Raw genomic sequence first — 18,642 nt, forward strand, 5'->3', positions numbered from 1 at the left:
AGAGCCCCTCAGGGAAATGGAAGCGGCTGGAACGTGAAACCATCCTGATCACACAGCCTCTCGGGATTCTAGTGGGACAGGTGGCCCAGATGCTGGAGGGATATGGCATCAGATTCGCCTGTCCCGGCCTCACACATCGGAGTCGACTCCAGGCGCAAAGACCTGGCAGGGTTCTAGAAACCTCTGGGTCCCCTGCAGACCAGCCTCAAGTGGGAATGTGGCCAATCAGACCCATTTCACATGCGGGGCGGCGAGGGTTACAGAAGAGCCCATTCCTTCCTCTTGGTATTTGGAGTGCAGGTATGAAGCTGTGTGTGTGGGTTGTGAGAAAAATCATTATCACGCAGCAGGCTGGATTGTCCACTCGCCTACCTTCGCGGGATCACAGCTCGACCGCCAGGGCCGCACGTCCCCGGGAGCAGGGTACCTGCCTCATCTCCTCCCGGCTCAGCCGCCTGGGACCAACGCTCCCCCACGTGTCAGGATGGCCCCTGAGCGTGACCGCCCGGCGTTGCCACGTGCTGGCCACGCGGCCCCTCGAAGCGGGAAAAGGCTGGGTCAGCAAGACGAGCAGAAAAGCACATTCCATCCCCTCCCTTGCAAACTGCTGGACTTTTGTTTTCTTACAAAAACAACGACAACAACAGCTGGACATCTTCTTGGTTGCTTCTTATCTTTAGCAGCCAAGAAAACAAGAGCCAGGCCTGATGCTTTCATAACAACCGTTCTGCGTGGGACTTCCTCCAACTCTCCTCTGCTGACCTGTCTTGCTAAGAACCAGATAACTGCCAGGCGGCTCCGGTTTAAGTGGCCTTGCTCCTTGCGGCCTGGATGGGGGAGGGGAGAGCAGTGTGCACAGCTGGGCTCCAATTCCCTCAATCAGGGAAGCAGCGTGAGGTGGACACCTTCCTGAGCATCCCTCAAAGAGCCAAATGCCCCCCACCCACCTACATCCACCTGCTGGGTCAGGTGTCCCTCGCGGGTACATCGGCATCGGCACAGCCAGCAATTTCCAGGTTGTTAGAGGTTAGTATGAAATCACAGCAGAAACACCACTGGAAGTGCTCCAGGGGCACCCGCCACACAGTGTGTACCTACCACCCAGCAGTGTGTACAACGCAGGGATTTCCTGTTCAGCCACTGCTTCTAGGTAAGAGAATCAGATGAGAGACATTTAGGCCTCTACGCAGACACACTGTGGCCGCTCACAGATTAAGCACTGCACACAAGCTGACTACTGTCCAGAGCACCAGAGCCTCACAGCTTGATTGTCACTACAGCTGTCTAGGGGGGTGGGAGGCCGGCAGGGGGGCGGTGGTGGTCCCTGGGTCCAGGGCTGGTCCTGCTACCACCTTGCTGCGTGACCTTGGGCCACACGTGACCTCTCTCACTTCCCTTTCCAGTTCCGGTAAGAGGGCATCAGGGTGCCTGCCCCGTCTTTGCGGGTCTTGCTAGAATCTGGCAAGCTAACAGTCATGCACGTGCACCTTGAGGGCTGTGATGTGAAGACGATATTCGGGGCACCCGGCACCCTAGCAAGCTGTGGCACAGCAAGGTTGCGGCAGCCCAAAGCCACGAGCAAAGGCAGCCTGAGACCCCCAGCATACAGGGCCAAACCTGCCCAAACGTGGACAGAGCTCTAAAAAGCCCGAGCCCTGAAGTCAGCTCCAAGGAGGTGAGCCGTGCCTCTGGCGGGCTCTGCTTTCTAAGTCCACGGCACACTGAAAGCAGAAGCCAAGGCGGGGTGGAGAGGCTGGCAGAGGGAGACACAAGGGGAGGTGACAGCGGAGGGCAAGTTCAAAAGCACCCAGCATTGGTTCAGGGAAGGGGAGGAGGCTGAGATGAGTGTTTCCAAGAAACCCCGAGAATGAAGCTCTGCGCCTGCCACAGCCAGTGAGGGGAGCAGCTCCTCCACGAGTCCCGACAGATGCCGAGCGGCTGGGCACGTGTGCACTCGTGTGTGTGTACTTTCACGTGTGCAGTGTGCATGCAGGTGTATGCAAGCACTGTGTAAGCGTGTGCACGAGTGCAGCATGTGACTGCGTGTGCACGTGTGTGTAGGTGTGCTGTGGCTCCCATCTTTCAGGCAGAGTGAGAAGGCCCGATGTCATTCCATCAGGAGACCGTCAGGGGTTCCCTAAGGGCCACTGCCTCTAAGGTATATATAGGCGGCCTCTCACAGACACAAGGGAATTCCTTTGTTGTTTTTGCTTTTCTCCCCCGTTTTATGATAAATGCCTTTGATGCATGGCTTACAGAAGTGATCTCTTTATGTGTGTGTTTCTGCTCACAGTTCACAGAAAACCTGTTATAAATTCATCCCGCCTGTTGGTCGTGCTTTCTCTCACGACCCATCCACAAGGAGGCCAAACTGGGCCCTGCGGGCGGAGTTCCTGTACTCCTGAGAGAAAGCTCTGGCCAGCCCAGGTGACAGAAAGGGAGAGGGAGCATTTTTAAATAGCTTTTCCCCTCTGTTTGGCTCCAGTGGCAGGTGTAGGAAGACTGGCCAGCCTTGGACTGATGACCCCTTGAAACTAGAGAGCTTGGGGGCCTGCACCGATGACCACAAGGTGCCAAGGCGAGTCCCCGGGGCAGACTGACGGGGAAGGGCGAGCTCGGGCGGGAAGGAGAGCACTGCCCCCCCGACAGAAAGGACCAGGGAGAGGAAGGCTGTAGAACAGAAGGCGCGACCGAGGGAGCGTGTGGTTCTCCTGAGGCCACCCAGAAGTCTAAGGACAACATCGGTGACTCTGCTGGGAAATGAGCACGAACGATGAAGAGGGGACAGATAAATGGACTGGGAAATTGCAGTGAATCTCTCTGCCGCTTGGAGCAACAGCTTTCTGCTTTTGAGTCTGGTAACCTGGCCTGTTGGCCTATCGCCATCACGTAAGAGAGGTCCCCTGCATGAGCTAACAGTCCTCAGCATCCTCAGGGGGACATGCCAGGCTCACCCCTGAGAGAAAGCAGCCACACCACCGCAGCCATGAGAGGTACAGTCTACAGGAAACCCCTTGCTCGGAGCCATCCACCTAGATGCTGGGGCCGGAGCGGAGGAGAAGGGAGCCCCGAGCCATCCTGCCTCCTCTCACATCAAACATGGCCAAGGTAGACCGCCCCCCCCACCCCTCCCCAAGTCCTTAACCAGTCTGGAGGCACTGGATTGAGTGGAGGCCTCAGCCACTGCTGCTGCCGTCCCCACCCCTGGGCCCTCCCTGAGCCAACCTGGGAAAGAGCTTGGGTCGGGTGGGGAGGCCGGAGGGGCCACGACTGCATGCTGAACCGGAGGCCATGCAGCAGCTCTCCCGACCGCAAGGAGGGCTCTGAGCTCTTGGCCTTCCGGAGACCACCGTGGAGCCCCACACAGAGCCCGGAGCCAAGAGGCCCAGAGGACGAGGCGAGGGCAGGTGGGGCGGGAAGCACGTCCCAGGCGCACAGTGTGTGCGGACCCAGGCGACGGGCCGGAGGGGAGACCCTCCTGCTCTGAGTGCAGGCCCTGCAGCGTCTGCTCTACTCTGGGCTGGTGAAAGGAGGGGCCCTCAGTGCCCCCGCTGCCTGGCGACGGTGGGCGGGTGGCTGTGAGAGAAGAAAGCGTACTGACCGCTGGGCGGTTTAGGCCGCGGAGGAGCAGGCTTCTTCGGAGGCAGAGCGGGAGTGTCCTGTTTACTTTTAAAGGGGTCATCTGAGCATCCTGCCCCTCCAAAGGAGGAGGTGAAAGGGCCAGAAGTTGGGGGCTGTAAGAGAGGACACGAAAGAGAGGCAGAAATAATCATTAACACGGAGGCAGCGGACATCCACCGAGCCCTCCGGGCTTGCACAGCATGGCCGCCACTCGGGCCCAGGGTCTCTCACAAGCCCCCCCGACTTTCCTCCACCCTCAACAGCCGGGGTCCTCTGGCCAGTGAGGAGCAGCCAGCAACACACAGAGCAGGCGAGAGTAGCCCGGTGCCTCGACGGGCTTCTGACATGGGGTGGGGGTGGGGTGCTTCCTGCCACCCACAGGGGGATATCAGGTCTCTCCTGACCCCAGGGTCCCCTGGGCTTCCTGCTCATACTTCAGAGATGCGCCCAGCCTCTCCCCCTTCAGTCAGTGTCAGGCGCTGGGTCAGAGCGGCACCAGATCCTCTCTGTGCCCGTGGGCTGCCTGACCCAGTGGCTCAGGTCAGAGCCCACCGCAGCCCCGTGGGCACAGCCATCACTGCCTCCAGTGGGCTCTTGTCACCTCTCGCCCGGACCCTCCCCCAGCCTCCTCCTGCTTCCACCCGCCTCCACATCTACCACCTCAGACCCAGGAGGGACCATGTCAACCAGCAACAGAGAGATGCCTGGATAGATGGGTGGGCAGGTGGGTAGATGGGTAGGTACAGCTGCCAGGCAGGTAGGGAGCTAGGTAGATGGGGGCTGGGTAGTAGCACTGAACAGCCCTGAAGCTTGAAGGTAACCTCCAAGCACTCCTCAAGTCACGCAGGGCCTCCCTCACAGCCCCTCACCACCCTACCCCCCTGCCACTGCCCAGGGCTTTAGCTTCATCCCTACAGTTGCCCCAACCCTCTCCTGGCCAGTTCCCCGGTGCCTGGAACCCCCTTGTGCCCCATCTCGAGGCCTCCATATATACAGAGTCCCCAACTGGGGGCTCAGCCCACCCCGTCCACCTCAAGCCCCTCTTCTTCCTCAGAGACTGGCTAGACCTCACTGCCACCCCCAGAGCTCTCCCTGACACCCCTTCCCACTAACTGACTGTTCGGACATCCTGGTGGGAGCTGACGGGACACACATCATCACGCCGCAGTGACAGGTACTCAGGCCCCTCCCACCTAACTGGGGCAAGTTGCCTGAAGGGCAAGTGCCAGTGACAGGGCACACACCTGCCAACTGCCTGCAGCGGGCAGGGACTTGTCTACCTGTGCACCCTCACCTGGAGCACCAGCACGGTACCAGGCATAACAAACCTCCAGCGATAGACGGATGAGCACAGACAGCCAGAGCTGCACCCCAAAGGGAGGAGACTGCTTTCTACAGAGGTGGGAGACCACGTTTATGAAAAAGTAGAGCAAGGAGATTCATAGCTGCTAGACACTAAAGGAATTGGTGGACATGGGAGTGAAAATGCTGATACGGTCCTCAAAAAGCAAAGGAAAGGAGATGCGCAGTAGGACAGGGTGGGCCACACGCAGCAGGGGTGGAGGGGGGGGTTGCGTGAGGAGGGGCACTTGCAATGCCCTCCCCAGTGGGGCAGGTCAAGGGACAGAAGACAAAGCAGGAACACAAGAGTGCACTTGTGGGACCTTCTTAGGTAATCTGGTTCCGACACATCACTGGAGAAGTGGGGAGAAGGGCTGATGCCAGTCACGGGGACGCGGCTCCCCCTCTTCCGGATCCGGTCACGGGGACGGGGATGCGGCCGCCTCTGCCCCTGGTACCTAGATACTAGCCTCAGGTGGGAGAGAGGCGGCCAGCCCACAGGGAGGAGGAGGGGGCCCGGAGTGGCTGCTGCACACTCAGCCAAGCCCACTGGGCGCCCTGGTCCCTCCCCACAAGCCTCTGGGGCCGCCAGGGTAGTAGATGCTCACTTGCCAGGGTAGGAGACGCTCGCTGATCTTCTCACCACATCTTCCCAACGGCCTTGGGACAAGTCCTACTGTCACCACTTCTACCTTATACACAGGGAAACTGAGGCACGGGGAGGAGATGCAGCCTGCTAGTCACACAGCACCTCAGCGGGGGAGTCAGGGCGGGAACCCACGCCGTCCACCTCCTGGGCCAGGGCTCTCAGGCCCTGCCCTTGGCTGCTGGCAGCCCGCCGCCCGCCCCCCACGGGAGGTCTGGGGACTGTCCTCATGCCCATGAGGGAGACATGCACAGATGCAGGCAAGGGGCAGAGCAGGGCAGAAGGCCCTGGGGAGGATGGGGTCTAATGGGAAAGACTCATTTCCCTGCCAAGACCACCTGGGCCCACCGGGAAGCTCTGAGCCAGAAGGGCTGCAATGGAGCGAGGAGGTCCCTCCCTCCACTGCTGCCACCCCCCTTTCCCAGGCTCTGTGACGCTTGTCCTTTTCGGTACAAAAGTCTGGGAGTCTCTGCAAAACCTGCTGCTCGAGTTTCCAGAACGTCTGCTGCAGAGCACAGTGGTTGGGATGGGATCTGGAGGCCCTGCTACCGGCTCCGTGCCTCTGTTTCCTCGTTTATGAAACAACGATAATGACAGGCCCCAGCTCGCAGGGCTGTGGCAAGAAAACGAAAGGTAATGCATAAATTGCTCCAGCTGGCACCTGGACTGCATCAGCACAAAGACAGCACGATTATTATCACGCCAAGGATGTGGATGTGACTAGAACTCTCTTGGATACCCACAAGAATCTGCAAACGCTCCATCGGCCACCGATGCTTCGTTTCTGCTGCTTCCCGTCATTCACAGAGCCTTTCCCAGACGAAGAGAGCAGTAGAGCTAAGGTGCCGTGTCGACCAGCAGCTTAGCTCTAAAGTGAGTGGGTTAGGGTCTGCTGGTTGGGAAAGACGCAGTGGGGGCTAAGGAGATGGAGAGCGAGGGAATGCTGATGCCTCTGCTTCTGCCGTTCCCAGGACACAGCCTGGGTCTAGGACTCTTGCTACTCTCGCCACAACCTGAGACGGGCAAGAGGGAATCAAAACTAATCTTGACAGAGTGGAGGCGCGACCAGCCCCCGAGGCACCTGTGTGGGCCCCAGTTCTTGTCTTGGGTGCTGCAAAGGCGCCAGCTCTGGGGAAGGGGTATAGTGGGACACCCAGGGCTCTCTGGACGTGACCCCCCCCCAGAGTTGTGGGGTGCACGGGGCCCTTGTCCACCCAGCCCGTGCAACCCCCAGCCTGGAGCGCGAGCTGCAGTGAGCCTCCCGGCTGGCTGGGGACTCCACGGGCCAAGCCGACTCTCCGCCCCCTCGTCTGTCTAAACCCACGGAGCCAGTGGGCCCGCTCCAAGGCGAAAGGGTTCCAACTGTAAGCGCCTGGTTCGCCCACAGCAGGGAATTATATCACTTCTGACACCAAAAAGCCTGCGTCATTTCCGAATCCTAATTTTCATGACTTGAAGTTTCCCAAGAAGCTTCCTTTGGGACCTGACTGGTTCCTACTCAGGCTGTGGCTTCAGGGAAAGTTGCTATTTTTAGAAGGGTTTCAGTAAAGCCGGTAGGGGCTCTCTGGCTGGGCTAGAGTGAAGTGTGCTCCAAAAAAAAAGAAAGAAAAAGAAAAAAGGACAGACAGAAAAGCTACTATATGAGAAGCAGCTCTAAGAGATTCACAGTTTAAAGAATTGATTTAAAGCACACGACTCTAAACTTAAAAAAAAAAGCCCTAAATAGGAACGCACGCTTGAAAAACAACTGAAAATGGGCTGACAATGGGCAGTCAAGTATTTCATAGGTGGTTTTTTTTTAGGGCGGGAGTAAAATAATTAAGTTAGAGTCTTGTTTTTATTCTCAGATGCTCTCTGAAATCTATTTTGGGGAATGTGTTTTTAAAGCAAGGTAATACTGTCTAGAAAAATCTTCTCGGGTATTGAGGGACCTCAACGAAGGGTGCAAGCCCAGAGAACCTCCCAAAGGAATCTACTGGAGTCAGACTGCTGGCTGGCACTCTCCTCTAGCACTGCCAGGCAGAGGGAGGACACTCTAATTTAGGGTGAAGTTAAGAAAAGGAGCCAGCATGCATCGCCAGCGTGCATTGCCTCCCCACCCCACTCAGGTGGAGAAAAGATAGTGATGTTAAAACACACACACACACACACACACACACACACACAAACCAAGAAGTCAAAAAAGAAAAAAAAAAAAAACACCTTCTTGCCACTTACTTTCATTTCCTTCAGCATTTTATTTATATACACAATGTTGTTCTTGAAAAACAGAAAGGGAACCAAAAGGGAAAAACAGACCTATGAGGTTAGGGCCCTGTATTCAGTTGAGCAAGTGGCATGAGATCAGGAGCTGATGGAATCATGGAAACAAAACAATGGAGTACTGGAGACAAACTTTCCACGGCCTCATCCAGCTCCATCCCGCCCAGCGCCACGAACAGGAAGGGGCACTGGCCCTGAAGTCGCAAGTGCACGTGTGTGCAGCCTGATCTGGGACACGCGAACAAGGAGAGGGAAAGCGGAATTAGAAAGGGGAAAATGCAACCTTAGGTTAGACCGGGCAGAAGGAGGGAAGGGCCAGGTTCTGAACTGCCCAGCTCTGGGGTGTCTCTGCAGCTACGGGAAACACAGGCACTGCCTGGAGGAGGGAGACGCAGCCGTTCCTGCCATCCGGGGCCCCGCCAGGCTGGCCACCCCACACACAGCCTCAACTCAGGTGCTTCTTGAAACAGAGGACCCCGTTCATGCCCTCGTCCTTGCCCCAGCTCAGGGGCACTGCTAGCTCTCACTCCCTCCTCGGCCTTGCGCAGGGAGAGGTCCCACTTGTGCCAGCTTGAGAATACAGTACGAAGCCCTTCCCCAGAGACCGTCGCCCCCGTGTGGCAGAAGTTTTCTCATTTCAGGGGATGGTTTCCCACCCGCTAAGCACGGACAGAAGACAAGGACACATAGCTCCACTCAAGGAGCGTGTGTAACAGCCACGCAGTGACGGGCAAACATGAGGGCAAATCTCAGGCCCTGGTCCCTTCTGGCTGATCCCAGATGGCGCCCCGACCGTCAGCGTCACAGTTCCCATACGACTGATGGAGGCTCATTCCCTCCAGGCACTGGAAGGAGAGAGGCCGAAACCCCAGCACTTCTGGGCTCCCTTCTGCGGCGGCCAATGGGCAAACAGATGCTCTGCCTCTGGCCAGAAGCTACCTTTGCTACCTCAACAGTTTATACTCGTGCGTTTCTTTGAAAACATAAACAAAATCCCAAATGTTTCTTGGAAGCCACGCACCACAATCTCACGTTGCTAACCACGAGTGCTCAGCGCCCAGACAGTCGTGCGCCCCTCGGGCTGAGTGAACGTGAAGGAAACACGCAGCATGCCCTGAGGAGCTGGCACGCGGGGCGAGCGGTGCCCGGGACTCCCCGCCGTGGGTGCCCATCCCACACACTCCGGGGGGGGCTCCCTCCCCTCCCCACCCCCACCAGCGAGGAGACAGGAACCGTATCTGCATGTGGCCGCCCCCCAGTGCTCACGGCACCTGGGCTGGAGCAGGCGGCTGGGACAGACCGGTGGACTCAACAAAGAATGCAGGGCTTTATGGCTCCGCGGCCACACGCAGCGCTTTATTTGTGACGGATCCCACCCTCACCCACCGAGGCCAAGACGCACACACCTAACGCTGCTTCCCTTAATTCTTGGAAAAGAAACACGGGCTCACGGTCAAAACCAAGGGACACTAAAGGTTAGAACAAAGAACAGCAGACCTACTCGCCTAGGCCAACATTTTCAACTTCTTAGCAGTTTCTTCTGGAATCTACCTCTCAGTCGTGGGCCTCTACTCTTATTTCTTGATCTGTCCATTTTGGACATATCTACTGACTGACTTCCTGCTACGTTAAGCACCATCCTCCAAGCCCCTCTCGAAAGAGCTTTAACACCATCTGTGGGACTATATCCACCGTCAGTTTACGTAACTATGGCCGTGTAGGCACCATCCAGTCCAACCAGGAGTGCCTATCGTCCTTCCTGAAAGGCTCACTTTTCACCTGCATATTTATTCACCGAGCCTAGCCCTCGGTTTCCACATCCTTCTCGGGTTCTGTCCATGGGCAGCTCCAGACACACCTCCTGCCTTCTGGCCCAAGGCCCACGGTTCCAGCCTCAGCGGGCTGCACGCCAGGCCTGGCCCTCAGGGCCCAAGACCTTCGCAACTTTGTTCAGCCACAGAGACGACTTTATCACCTGAGGTCTGACTGCCATCTGACACCGGTGGCAGTAGCGGGGAGCCCGCAGCGCTTACGCGTCAGGGAGGGACTCAGGGCTCTGGCAGTTTCGCTTGGAGGAAGGGAAGTGGGTCCAGCCACAGCCATGGGCACTTTCTGGACCCCGTCTGCTGACTCACGACCTCACATGAGAATACATTTCAGAGTTTGACAGGTGCCAAAGAAATACATACGTGGCATTAAACAGTTACACCTGGCAGCCCACGACAAGACGCACAAGGACACTGGCAGAGGCACAGGGGCTCCGTGGGAAGGGCTTTACCTTGGACATCTGGCTGAAGTCGGCAAAGCCCTCAGCACTATTGAAGGACCCACTTCCGAAGGGGTCTAAGGTTCCAAAGGGACCTGCAAGCAGCACCAGCAGAGGAAGAGTTACAGGGCATTCACAGAACACGCCTCCTGGGAGCAGGGGGAAGTGTCACCTCTTGGTTCTCAATGGCCCCCAAAGCAGGAGATCCATGGAGGTCACGTTTGTTTGATGGGGTGGTGAATCGGGTGCAAGTCCTCAACAAGGGCCCCTGCCCCTGCCCACTCTGGCTCATGGTTGGTGCAGCTCAGCCAGACGGTTTGCGGCCATGAGAGTCAGCGCAGGGAGAGCCAGAGGGACTCTGCCCTGCGGCTGTGCTGCAAGCCAGCATTGTTCACCGTCACCAAAGGAGTGACAAGCACCCTGTGGAAGGAGAGCCTGCTGTCTGTCCTGCTGGATCAGGAGGGGAGAGTGAGAGGGAGGCGACCAGCCACCCACATGATTTATGTGGGGAGGTCATCTGCAGGTAGAGATTTTTGCTGAGCTTTCTCCTTTGGTGGGTGGTGCGATTTGTCCATAATAACCCACGAGTTCACCTACGAAATCAAACTCTGCAACTAACAAGCACAAGATGTTAGGCAAGGCGGCAGTACCAAGTGGAACCTGTTTCCAAAAGCAAGGGGGAGTCCGCAAACACTCCTCTCCCTTAAAGGCACACCTAAGAGCTTTATGCTGTGAGGGGAGGTTCCCTCAAATCCAGTGCCCATAGCACAAGCCTCAGTAGAACTTTGGATTCCTTTAGGAAAAAAAATCCAGAGGTTAGAACCAAAGATTCATAAGGAGGACTGAGCAAAGAGTAACTAATACATTGGTGTTATTACTAAATTAATCCCTACCGCCAAGCTTCCTTTCCATCCAGTAAGATGCCAGCTATTGCTCAGAAAGATGAGCAGCCAGAGGGGAATGGCTTTGGCTGCACTGCCTCAGGTGAGGATCTGGGTGCCACTTACTAATGACATAAACACTGAGGACACACCAGATTTGGAAATGGGTGGTCCATTCCACTGCCCGAGGAAGAGTGAGAAGGAAAATAAGCCATCAGTCTCACCTGATCCTTTTGAGGAGACACTGGAGGATGAAAAAGGATCACTGGATTCAAAGGGGTCGAGCTGAGTGAAAGGAGAGAGGAGAGAGTGAAAAGCAGTTCCTTTGTTCATCATCCATTCATTCAACCACAAACTTTCTTGACATCTATATGCACCATATCTGCTGTCCAGCCTTGGGGAGGATAAAATGATTTAAACTAAATCCCGGCAGAGTTAAATCCCAACAGAACAACCCCTCCCGCAGATAACACCTATAAACACGCTGAACTGGAAAAAAAAAAAAAAAAGCCATCACCTGAAGACCCAGGGAGTGAACCAAAGCAGGAAGACTTTGGAAAAGAATTGAAACTTGGCAGAAAAAGCAGTACAAGATTGAGTTTTCCGTTTTTTTTTTTTTTTTTTTTTTCCTGTGGTTCTTTTTATCTTGGCCACGCTGCTCGGCTTGAGGGATCTCAGTTCTCCGACTGGGGATTGAACCCGGGCCACGGCAGTGAAAGCACCAAGTCCTAACCACTAGACCACTAGACCAGGAAACTTCCAAGCTTTTCCCTTTTGACAGCTACAGTCTGAGAGTACTGGGGGGCTATGACTCCAATAGAAAACTCACTGTCTTTCTGGACTGAAGCTCAGAGGAGGGAGCCCCAGGACAACCACAGCCATGAGAAAGGGATGCGGGATCTAGAAAGGAGAGGCAGAGAATGGGAGCCCCAAATGCCATGACAAGCTCTGTCCACGTCTCAGGCTCACCCGTACACTGTGTGTGGGTTGGCAGACTCAGAGCAGCCTACAGCTAAGGCCACAGGAATGAAACCACAGGTGAGAGAGGGAGAGTTTGCAATGTGAGTCTCACCAAGTTAGTTGCCTACTGAAATAAAACCATCCACACTCTTTGGAGGAATGCAACAGAATCCAGTCTCCACAACAGAGCACTCACAATGCATAGAATATATTTTTAAGTTATTCAACATAAAGAGAGAACCTGAAAAATGCGGTTATCAAGGGAAAAGACAATCAATGGAGTCAATCTCAAGATGACCCAGATTTTGGAATTCTCAGATGAGGATGACTTTAAAGCAGTAATAACTGTGCTTAATGAGATAAAGGAAAAAACACTTAAGATGAATAAAAAGACAGGATATCTTAGTAGAGAAATGGAAACTATACAGAAGAAACATGGACATTCTCAAACAATGTAAAGTACAATATCTAGAATAAAAACTTCACTAGGTTAGCTAACCAGCAAATGACAGAAAAATGTAAGTGAAGTTGAAGATAAATCAGTAGAAATTACCCAATCTGAAGAAAAAGGAGAAAAAAAGAATGAAAAGAAACAGAGCCTCAGGGACCTGTAAAGACAATAGCAAAAGGTCTAACATCTATGTAACTCGAATCCCACAAAGAGAAGAGAGAGAGAATAGAATAGAAAAAAAATTTTTTTCAAAGAAATAATGGAAGAAAACTTATCAAATTTGGTGAAGACATAATTTATAGATGTAAGAACTTCAGCAAATGCCCAGCAGCATAAATACAAAGAAAAACATATCCAGAGCCTACACAAACTACTGAAAAGCAAATGTAAAGAGAGGCTCTTTAAGGTAGCCAGAGAAAAGAACATAACTATTTTTTCCTCTTTAGAATTCATACAGTGGATTAAAGCAAAAATTAAAACACTGTCTTATGGAGTTTAACATATTTAGATGTATTACATTCATAGGACAACTATAACAGAGACGCTGCTGTTTGGGGGAGGGTGGATAAATGGACCTATATGATTACAAGTTTTCTACATTTTACATTAAGTGACATAATATTAATTCCAAGTAGCCCATGATAAGTTAAGAGTGTATATGGTAATCCTTAAAGCAACCTCTAAGAAATAATGAAAAAAGGTATGGTTAAAAATGGCCAACAGATACCAGAAAATGGAATTCTAGAAAACATTCAAATAATCCAAAAGAAGACAGAAGAAGGGGAACAGAGGAATAAAATACAGAGGATAAAAGAAAGTAAATAATAAAATAGTAGACTTAAATCCAACCATATCAATAATTGCATTAAATGTTAACAGACTAGACACTCCATTTAGAAGGCAGAGATTTCCAGACTGGATAGAAAAGCAAGGCCCAACTACATGCTCGACACAAAAGACATCCTTCAACTCCCAGACAGGTTGAAAGTAAATGGATGAAAAAACATGTATCATGCAAAGACTACGCATAAGGAGAATGAGGTGGCTATTTTAATATGTGATAAAAATATATTAAGACAAAGCACCAGAGGAAAAAAGGAACCCTTTACAAAGAAAAAAAGGTCACTGCATCAGGATGACACAACAATCATGAATGTGTAGGCACCTGACAGAGCTTCAAAACACATGAAGTTAAACTTGACAGAACTAAGGAGGATATGGACAATTCTGCAATCATAGGAGATTTTAACACTCCTCTCTCAGCAACTGGTAGAGCTTACAAACAAACAAAAACCATAAGAATAGATGACCAGGGCTTCCCTGGTGGCACAGTGGTTGAGAATCTGCCTGCCAATATAGGGGACACGGGTTCGAGCCCTGGTCTGGGAAGATCCCACATGCCACGGAGCGACTGGGCCCGTGAGCCACAACTACTGAGCCTGTGTGTCTGGAGCCTGTGCTCCGCAACAGGAGAGGCCACGACAGTGAGAGGCCCGTGCACGGCGATGAAGAGTGGCCCCCGCTCGCCGCAACTAGAGAAAGCCCTCGCACAGAAACGAAGACCGAACACAGCCAAAAATATAAATAAATAAATGAGTTAGTTTAAAAAAAAAAATAGATGACCAGTCCTGTAACAAACCATAATGGAAAAAGTATATATATATATATATGTATATATGTATACTGAATCACTCTGCTGTACATTAGAAACTAACACAATATTGTAAGTCAACTATACCTTACATTTTAAAAAAAGGAAAAAAGGGGAACTCCCTGGCAGTCTAGTGGTTAGGACTGGGCACTTTCACTGCTGCAGCCTGGGTTCAATCCCTGATCGGGGCACTAAGATCCCGCAAGCCGCATGGTGTGGCCAAAGGGAAGAAAATACAGACAATCAGAACAACCACCTTGACCTAACTGGCATTTACAGAACGTTACACCCAACAACGGCAAATAGACATTCTTCTCAAGTGTACAAAGTATGTTCACCAACACAGACCATAAAACGAGTCTCAATAAATCTAAAAGGACCGAAAACATACAAAATATGCCCTCTAATAACAGTAGATTTAATTAGAAATCAGTATTATAAAATACCTAGGGGGAAAAAAAAGTATCTCGAAATGAAACAATGTACTTTAAATAATCCAGGTTCAACAGAGCATTCACAAGGAAAACTGGAAAATATCTCAAAATGAATGACAATGAAGATACAACATACCAAAATGGATGGAATGCAGCTAAAGCAGCACCTCAAAAGAAATGCATAGCTTTAAACACTCATATTAGAAAAGAAGATCCAAGACCAACGACCTAAGGTTGTACCTTAAGAAGTTAGAAACAGAAGAGCGAAGTGGGAGGAAGGAAATAATGAAGAGCAGAAATCAGTGAAACAGGAAACAAAGAGGAGAGAAAATTAACACAGCCAAAAGTTGGCTCGTGGAAAAGATCGACAAAATTGATAAACGCAGATAACACAGACCACCAACACCAGCGATGAAAGGGGGGGATCCCATGACAGGTCTCGCAGATAGAAACGTTACAGGTTAATCCCTGCCTTCAAGGAGCTCTGGGGCCAGTGATACATACCAGTAGGTCCATGGAGAAGTGAAAAACTAGGGAATGGGTAAGGTGGGGACAGAGATGCAGCCTAGAACGTGAAGGAAGGCTATACATTGCCCTCACTTAGACACAAAAATTCTCTATTCAATCACAAAGTTACTTTTTGCTTTTTAAATCCTCATTTACACCAATTTAAACCAGTCTGTTGAGTCTAACGTGCAAAAGGTATGGTTTACTACTTGCTGGGGGGCGGGGGAGCACACTAAGTGCAGCCAGGCTGTGGGTCTGGACTTCCTCCTGCCATGGCGGGGACCCACTGAGGCTGGCTGATGCCAATGTCACCATTAGTGCTTTGCACTAGGAAGATGGCAGGAGCAGTCACATGGCAACCTGTGGGAGTGTGTGGTGCTCTATTTTGTCTTTATTGGGAGGTGGAGTGGCACTGGGGGCAGACGACAGAGCAGAGAACCCAGCAGGTGGGCCTGAGCTGAAGTAAAGGGGCACAGAAAGGGACAGAGGAGCGACAGCTGTTCAGGACACAGCCCGCCCTGACTTGGGCTCACTGGACTGCTGGATGTGACACCTTGCTTCGTGGGACAAGCCTCTGGAGGGATCGGCAGAAAGGGTCACCTTGCTATGCAGTAACGAGGCTTGGCCTTTGAGCCAGCCCCTGGGGAATCCCCTGGCCTTGCAGAGCCCTCGGTCGTCAGGCTTAGCACTCACGGTCTGAGTGATGGAGGCCCTAACTCGGTCCACAGAGGGTGGGGAATGGAAAGGGCTGCCTTCACACACGCAGAGCATGCACACGGGCAGCACCAGAAGGCAGCCTTTCCGGGGTCACTCACCTTTGAAGGTAAGGAAGGGTTTTTCGTGAATGGGTCTGAGGTAAATGGGTCGTTCTTTGTCTGTTTCTTAAAGAAGTCGTCGGGGGCAGAGCCATGGAATGGGTCATTTTCTTTGAAAGGATCCCCTCCGAATGGATCTAGGTGTTTTGGAAAGAAGAAAAAAAATGCCCCATGAATAAACATTATGCCTAGTGAAAGAACCCAAATATAAAAGAACACACAACTGACTGGTACTATTTACATGAGAGTCTAGAAAAGGTACAAACCGTAGTGGCAGAAAGCAGGTCAGTGGTTGCCAGAGACCTGGGGGGGTAGGGGGTGGGGGAGACCAGGGAACCTTCTGGGACAATGGAAATGTTCTCTCTCTCACACAACTATACACATTTGTCAAAACTTGTCCAGTTCTGCACTTAAAATGGGTGAGTTCTGTTGTGTGTTAATTATACCTCTCAATAACACTTGATTTCAAAATAATATGAACAAATAAAATGAGTAAATCCATAAGGACAGAAAGCAGGGGCTGGAGAGTGGGACTAGGGAGACTGCTCACGGGGACAGGGTCTCCTTTTGGGGTGATGGAAATGTTCTGGAGCTACACAGAGGTGGTGGCTGCGTAACACAGTGAATGAACTAAACGTCACTGAAATGTGGTTAATCTGTGTTATGTGAATTTGTTAATTTTGTGTTATGTGAATTTCACCTCAATAGAAAAAACGAATACAAGGGGAAAAATTAGATAAATAGGCAGCAAGATCCCAACACCACGCCCAGGGTGCGTTCATTCTCCTCGAACGTGAGGTGTGGGCCTGGTGACTATAGGAGGGGCAAGCCACCATCACCAGCAGGGAACAAGATGCTAGGCTTTTATGCAATGCGATGCTGTCCTTCCCAGTCCACTCCCTGGTATGTGTGGGCAGAAGTGCCACCGCATGTGGGTACCAACGGGACACCCTGATGCCACCACAGGTGACACAAGTGTCCAAACAGTGGCCTAGCTATCAGGGGCTTCTTTTCTAGTTCTAATTCTCATCATGCTGTGCGACTGGCAAGAAGGGGCACCAGACTGTGAAAGAGAGGGACAATGGAGGTTCCTTCAGAAACTGACCTGGCAAAGGAGGCTGCAAGGTGTTTCCCCATATCCTTCAACCTGAACTAGGAATGGGAATATTCTGAGAGCCAGTCCACAAGATGTTTCTTTTAACAAAGGCTTAGGCTTTTTTTTTTTTTTTTTTACCTGTTGAAGCCGTCTGTTGTTCGGCAAAGGGGTCGCTCTGGAACGGGTCACCTGGATTTAGAGGAGAGAGGACCGTTCAGGTCTATGGTAGAAACGACCTTGGCAGAGCAAAGTGGGGAACCAGGGGCAGCCACTGACTAAGGCAGTTTGTCATGGCGAGGACAACTAAGATAAAATGAAAAGTATTGTTGGCTGCTCAACACGGGCCCAAATCAAGGAAAATGTAGGGCAAGCCTGAATTCACACTCTCTCTTTCTACACAGTGCTTTACTCTCCTGTCTCACCCCTGCCCCTCCCCGTCACTTCCCAGGGCTCCAAGAACTTGGGACCCCGGAGCTGCCCCACCCTCAGCCGCATGGCACATCTGAGTTTCGGGAGCTGCCTGACTCATCTCTCAGAACTAAGGTGCTTCCACTCCAAATCTGAAACTGGAAAGGCACTCCCTCTGCCCTCTCCCTGCCCTGGCATTTTTCTCAGAAAAGTACAGATAGCCTTCTTGGAAATACTGTTTTGCTCTGCAAAAACTGAAGAACTTAGGAAATCTTGTTTCTAGAATTCTTCTTATTCTTGACTCGTGTGTGGATCTGGATGAACTCACCACATTAAGACCTTAGATGTTTATGTGGGGGATCTGCTGTTTACTAGGTGGTTCCATAATCACCACTACGTCTGATTATCTTATCAATCCCGAGAGGTGGATGGGAACTGAAGCATGCAGAGTCTCAGGGCCAAGCAGGCCGCCCTTGAACGTGGATGTCTCTAGGTGAGCCTGGAGCTCTTCCCACCCCCTCCCCTCAACACCATAGCTCTTTAGATAACCAGGTGGGGTGAAAAACTCAAGAGGCCCATTAGGCTCAAAGAATTTCTTTCCTCCTAACTGTTCTAGTCACTGGACAACCCTAGGGGGCACAAAACAGCCTTTCAATGATAAAGTGGATGCCAAATGAGATACCTTTGAAGGGATCGGCTCCTTTAAATGGGTCAGATTTGAAGGGGTCTTCTGCCTGAAAAGGATCCGGATGCAATTCTTGGGCGTTGTTGCTAAATAACAAGGCTTTATTTTTGAAAGGATCGTCCTATAATTTTGTGAAGAGACAGGACAGGGATTTAATTATTTCAGATTTAAAGCAAAGTACAGAATTCTATACCTAACTGGTATATTTTCCCTGTAAATGATGTGACCCTAAAGAGAGTAATTTTTTTAAAAAACCATAGAAGATGGACTTTAGTTAATGATAACATGTCGACAATGGTTCATTAGTTATGATAAATGTACCGTACAAGATGTTAATAATAGGAGAAGCTGGGTGTGGGGTACATGGGAACTCTCTGTACCATCTCTGCAACTTTTCTATAAGTCTTCTAAAATTAAAAAGTTTATTTAAAAATCATTGAGTGGAAGCAACCCAAGCGCCTACTGATGGATGAGTGAATAAGCAAAATGTGGTATGTACATACAATGGAATACTATTCAGCCTTAAAAAGGAAATTCTGACACATGCAACACAGATGAACCCTGAACACATTATGCTAAGTGAAAGAAGCTAGTCACAAGAAGACAAATATTGTGTAA

The 18,642-nt window shown here is 51.6% G+C and overlaps 1 protein-coding gene across 14 annotated transcripts in view; it reads right to left on the minus strand.

Annotated features, from left to right (window-relative positions):
• Positions 1 to 18,642, minus strand: part of EPS15L1 (epidermal growth factor receptor pathway substrate 15 like 1) — a 101,404-nt gene that overhangs the window by 17,814 nt on the left and 64,948 nt on the right. For 6 of the 14 annotated variants that reach the window (XM_024767614.1, XM_024767613.1, XM_024767610.1 and 3 more), the window contains 7 exons: positions 18,022 to 18,145; positions 17,070 to 17,120; positions 15,836 to 15,972; positions 11,242 to 11,302; positions 10,149 to 10,231; positions 3,602 to 3,734; positions 1,099 to 1,146 (listed from right to left, as the gene is read on the minus strand). In XM_024767614.1, coding sequence (XP_024623382.1) covers positions 1,099 to 1,146; positions 3,602 to 3,734; positions 10,149 to 10,231; positions 11,242 to 11,302; positions 15,836 to 15,972; positions 17,070 to 17,120; positions 18,022 to 18,145 — 637 coding nt within the window. Of the gene's footprint in view, positions 1 to 1,098; positions 1,147 to 3,601; positions 3,735 to 7,839; positions 8,099 to 10,148; positions 10,232 to 11,241; positions 11,303 to 15,835; positions 15,973 to 17,069; positions 17,121 to 18,021; positions 18,146 to 18,642 lie in introns of those variants that run through there. The other 8 variants (XR_003006230.1, XM_024767615.1, XM_024767611.1 and 5 more) reach the window with 3 other exon arrangements.

Source organism: Neophocaena asiaeorientalis, unplaced genomic scaffold, assembly GCF_003031525.2.
Source record: "Neophocaena asiaeorientalis asiaeorientalis breed wild unplaced genomic scaffold, Neophocaena_asiaeorientalis_V1.1 scaffold87, whole genome shotgun sequence".
NCBI lineage: Eukaryota > Metazoa > Chordata > Mammalia > Artiodactyla > Phocoenidae > Neophocaena > Neophocaena asiaeorientalis.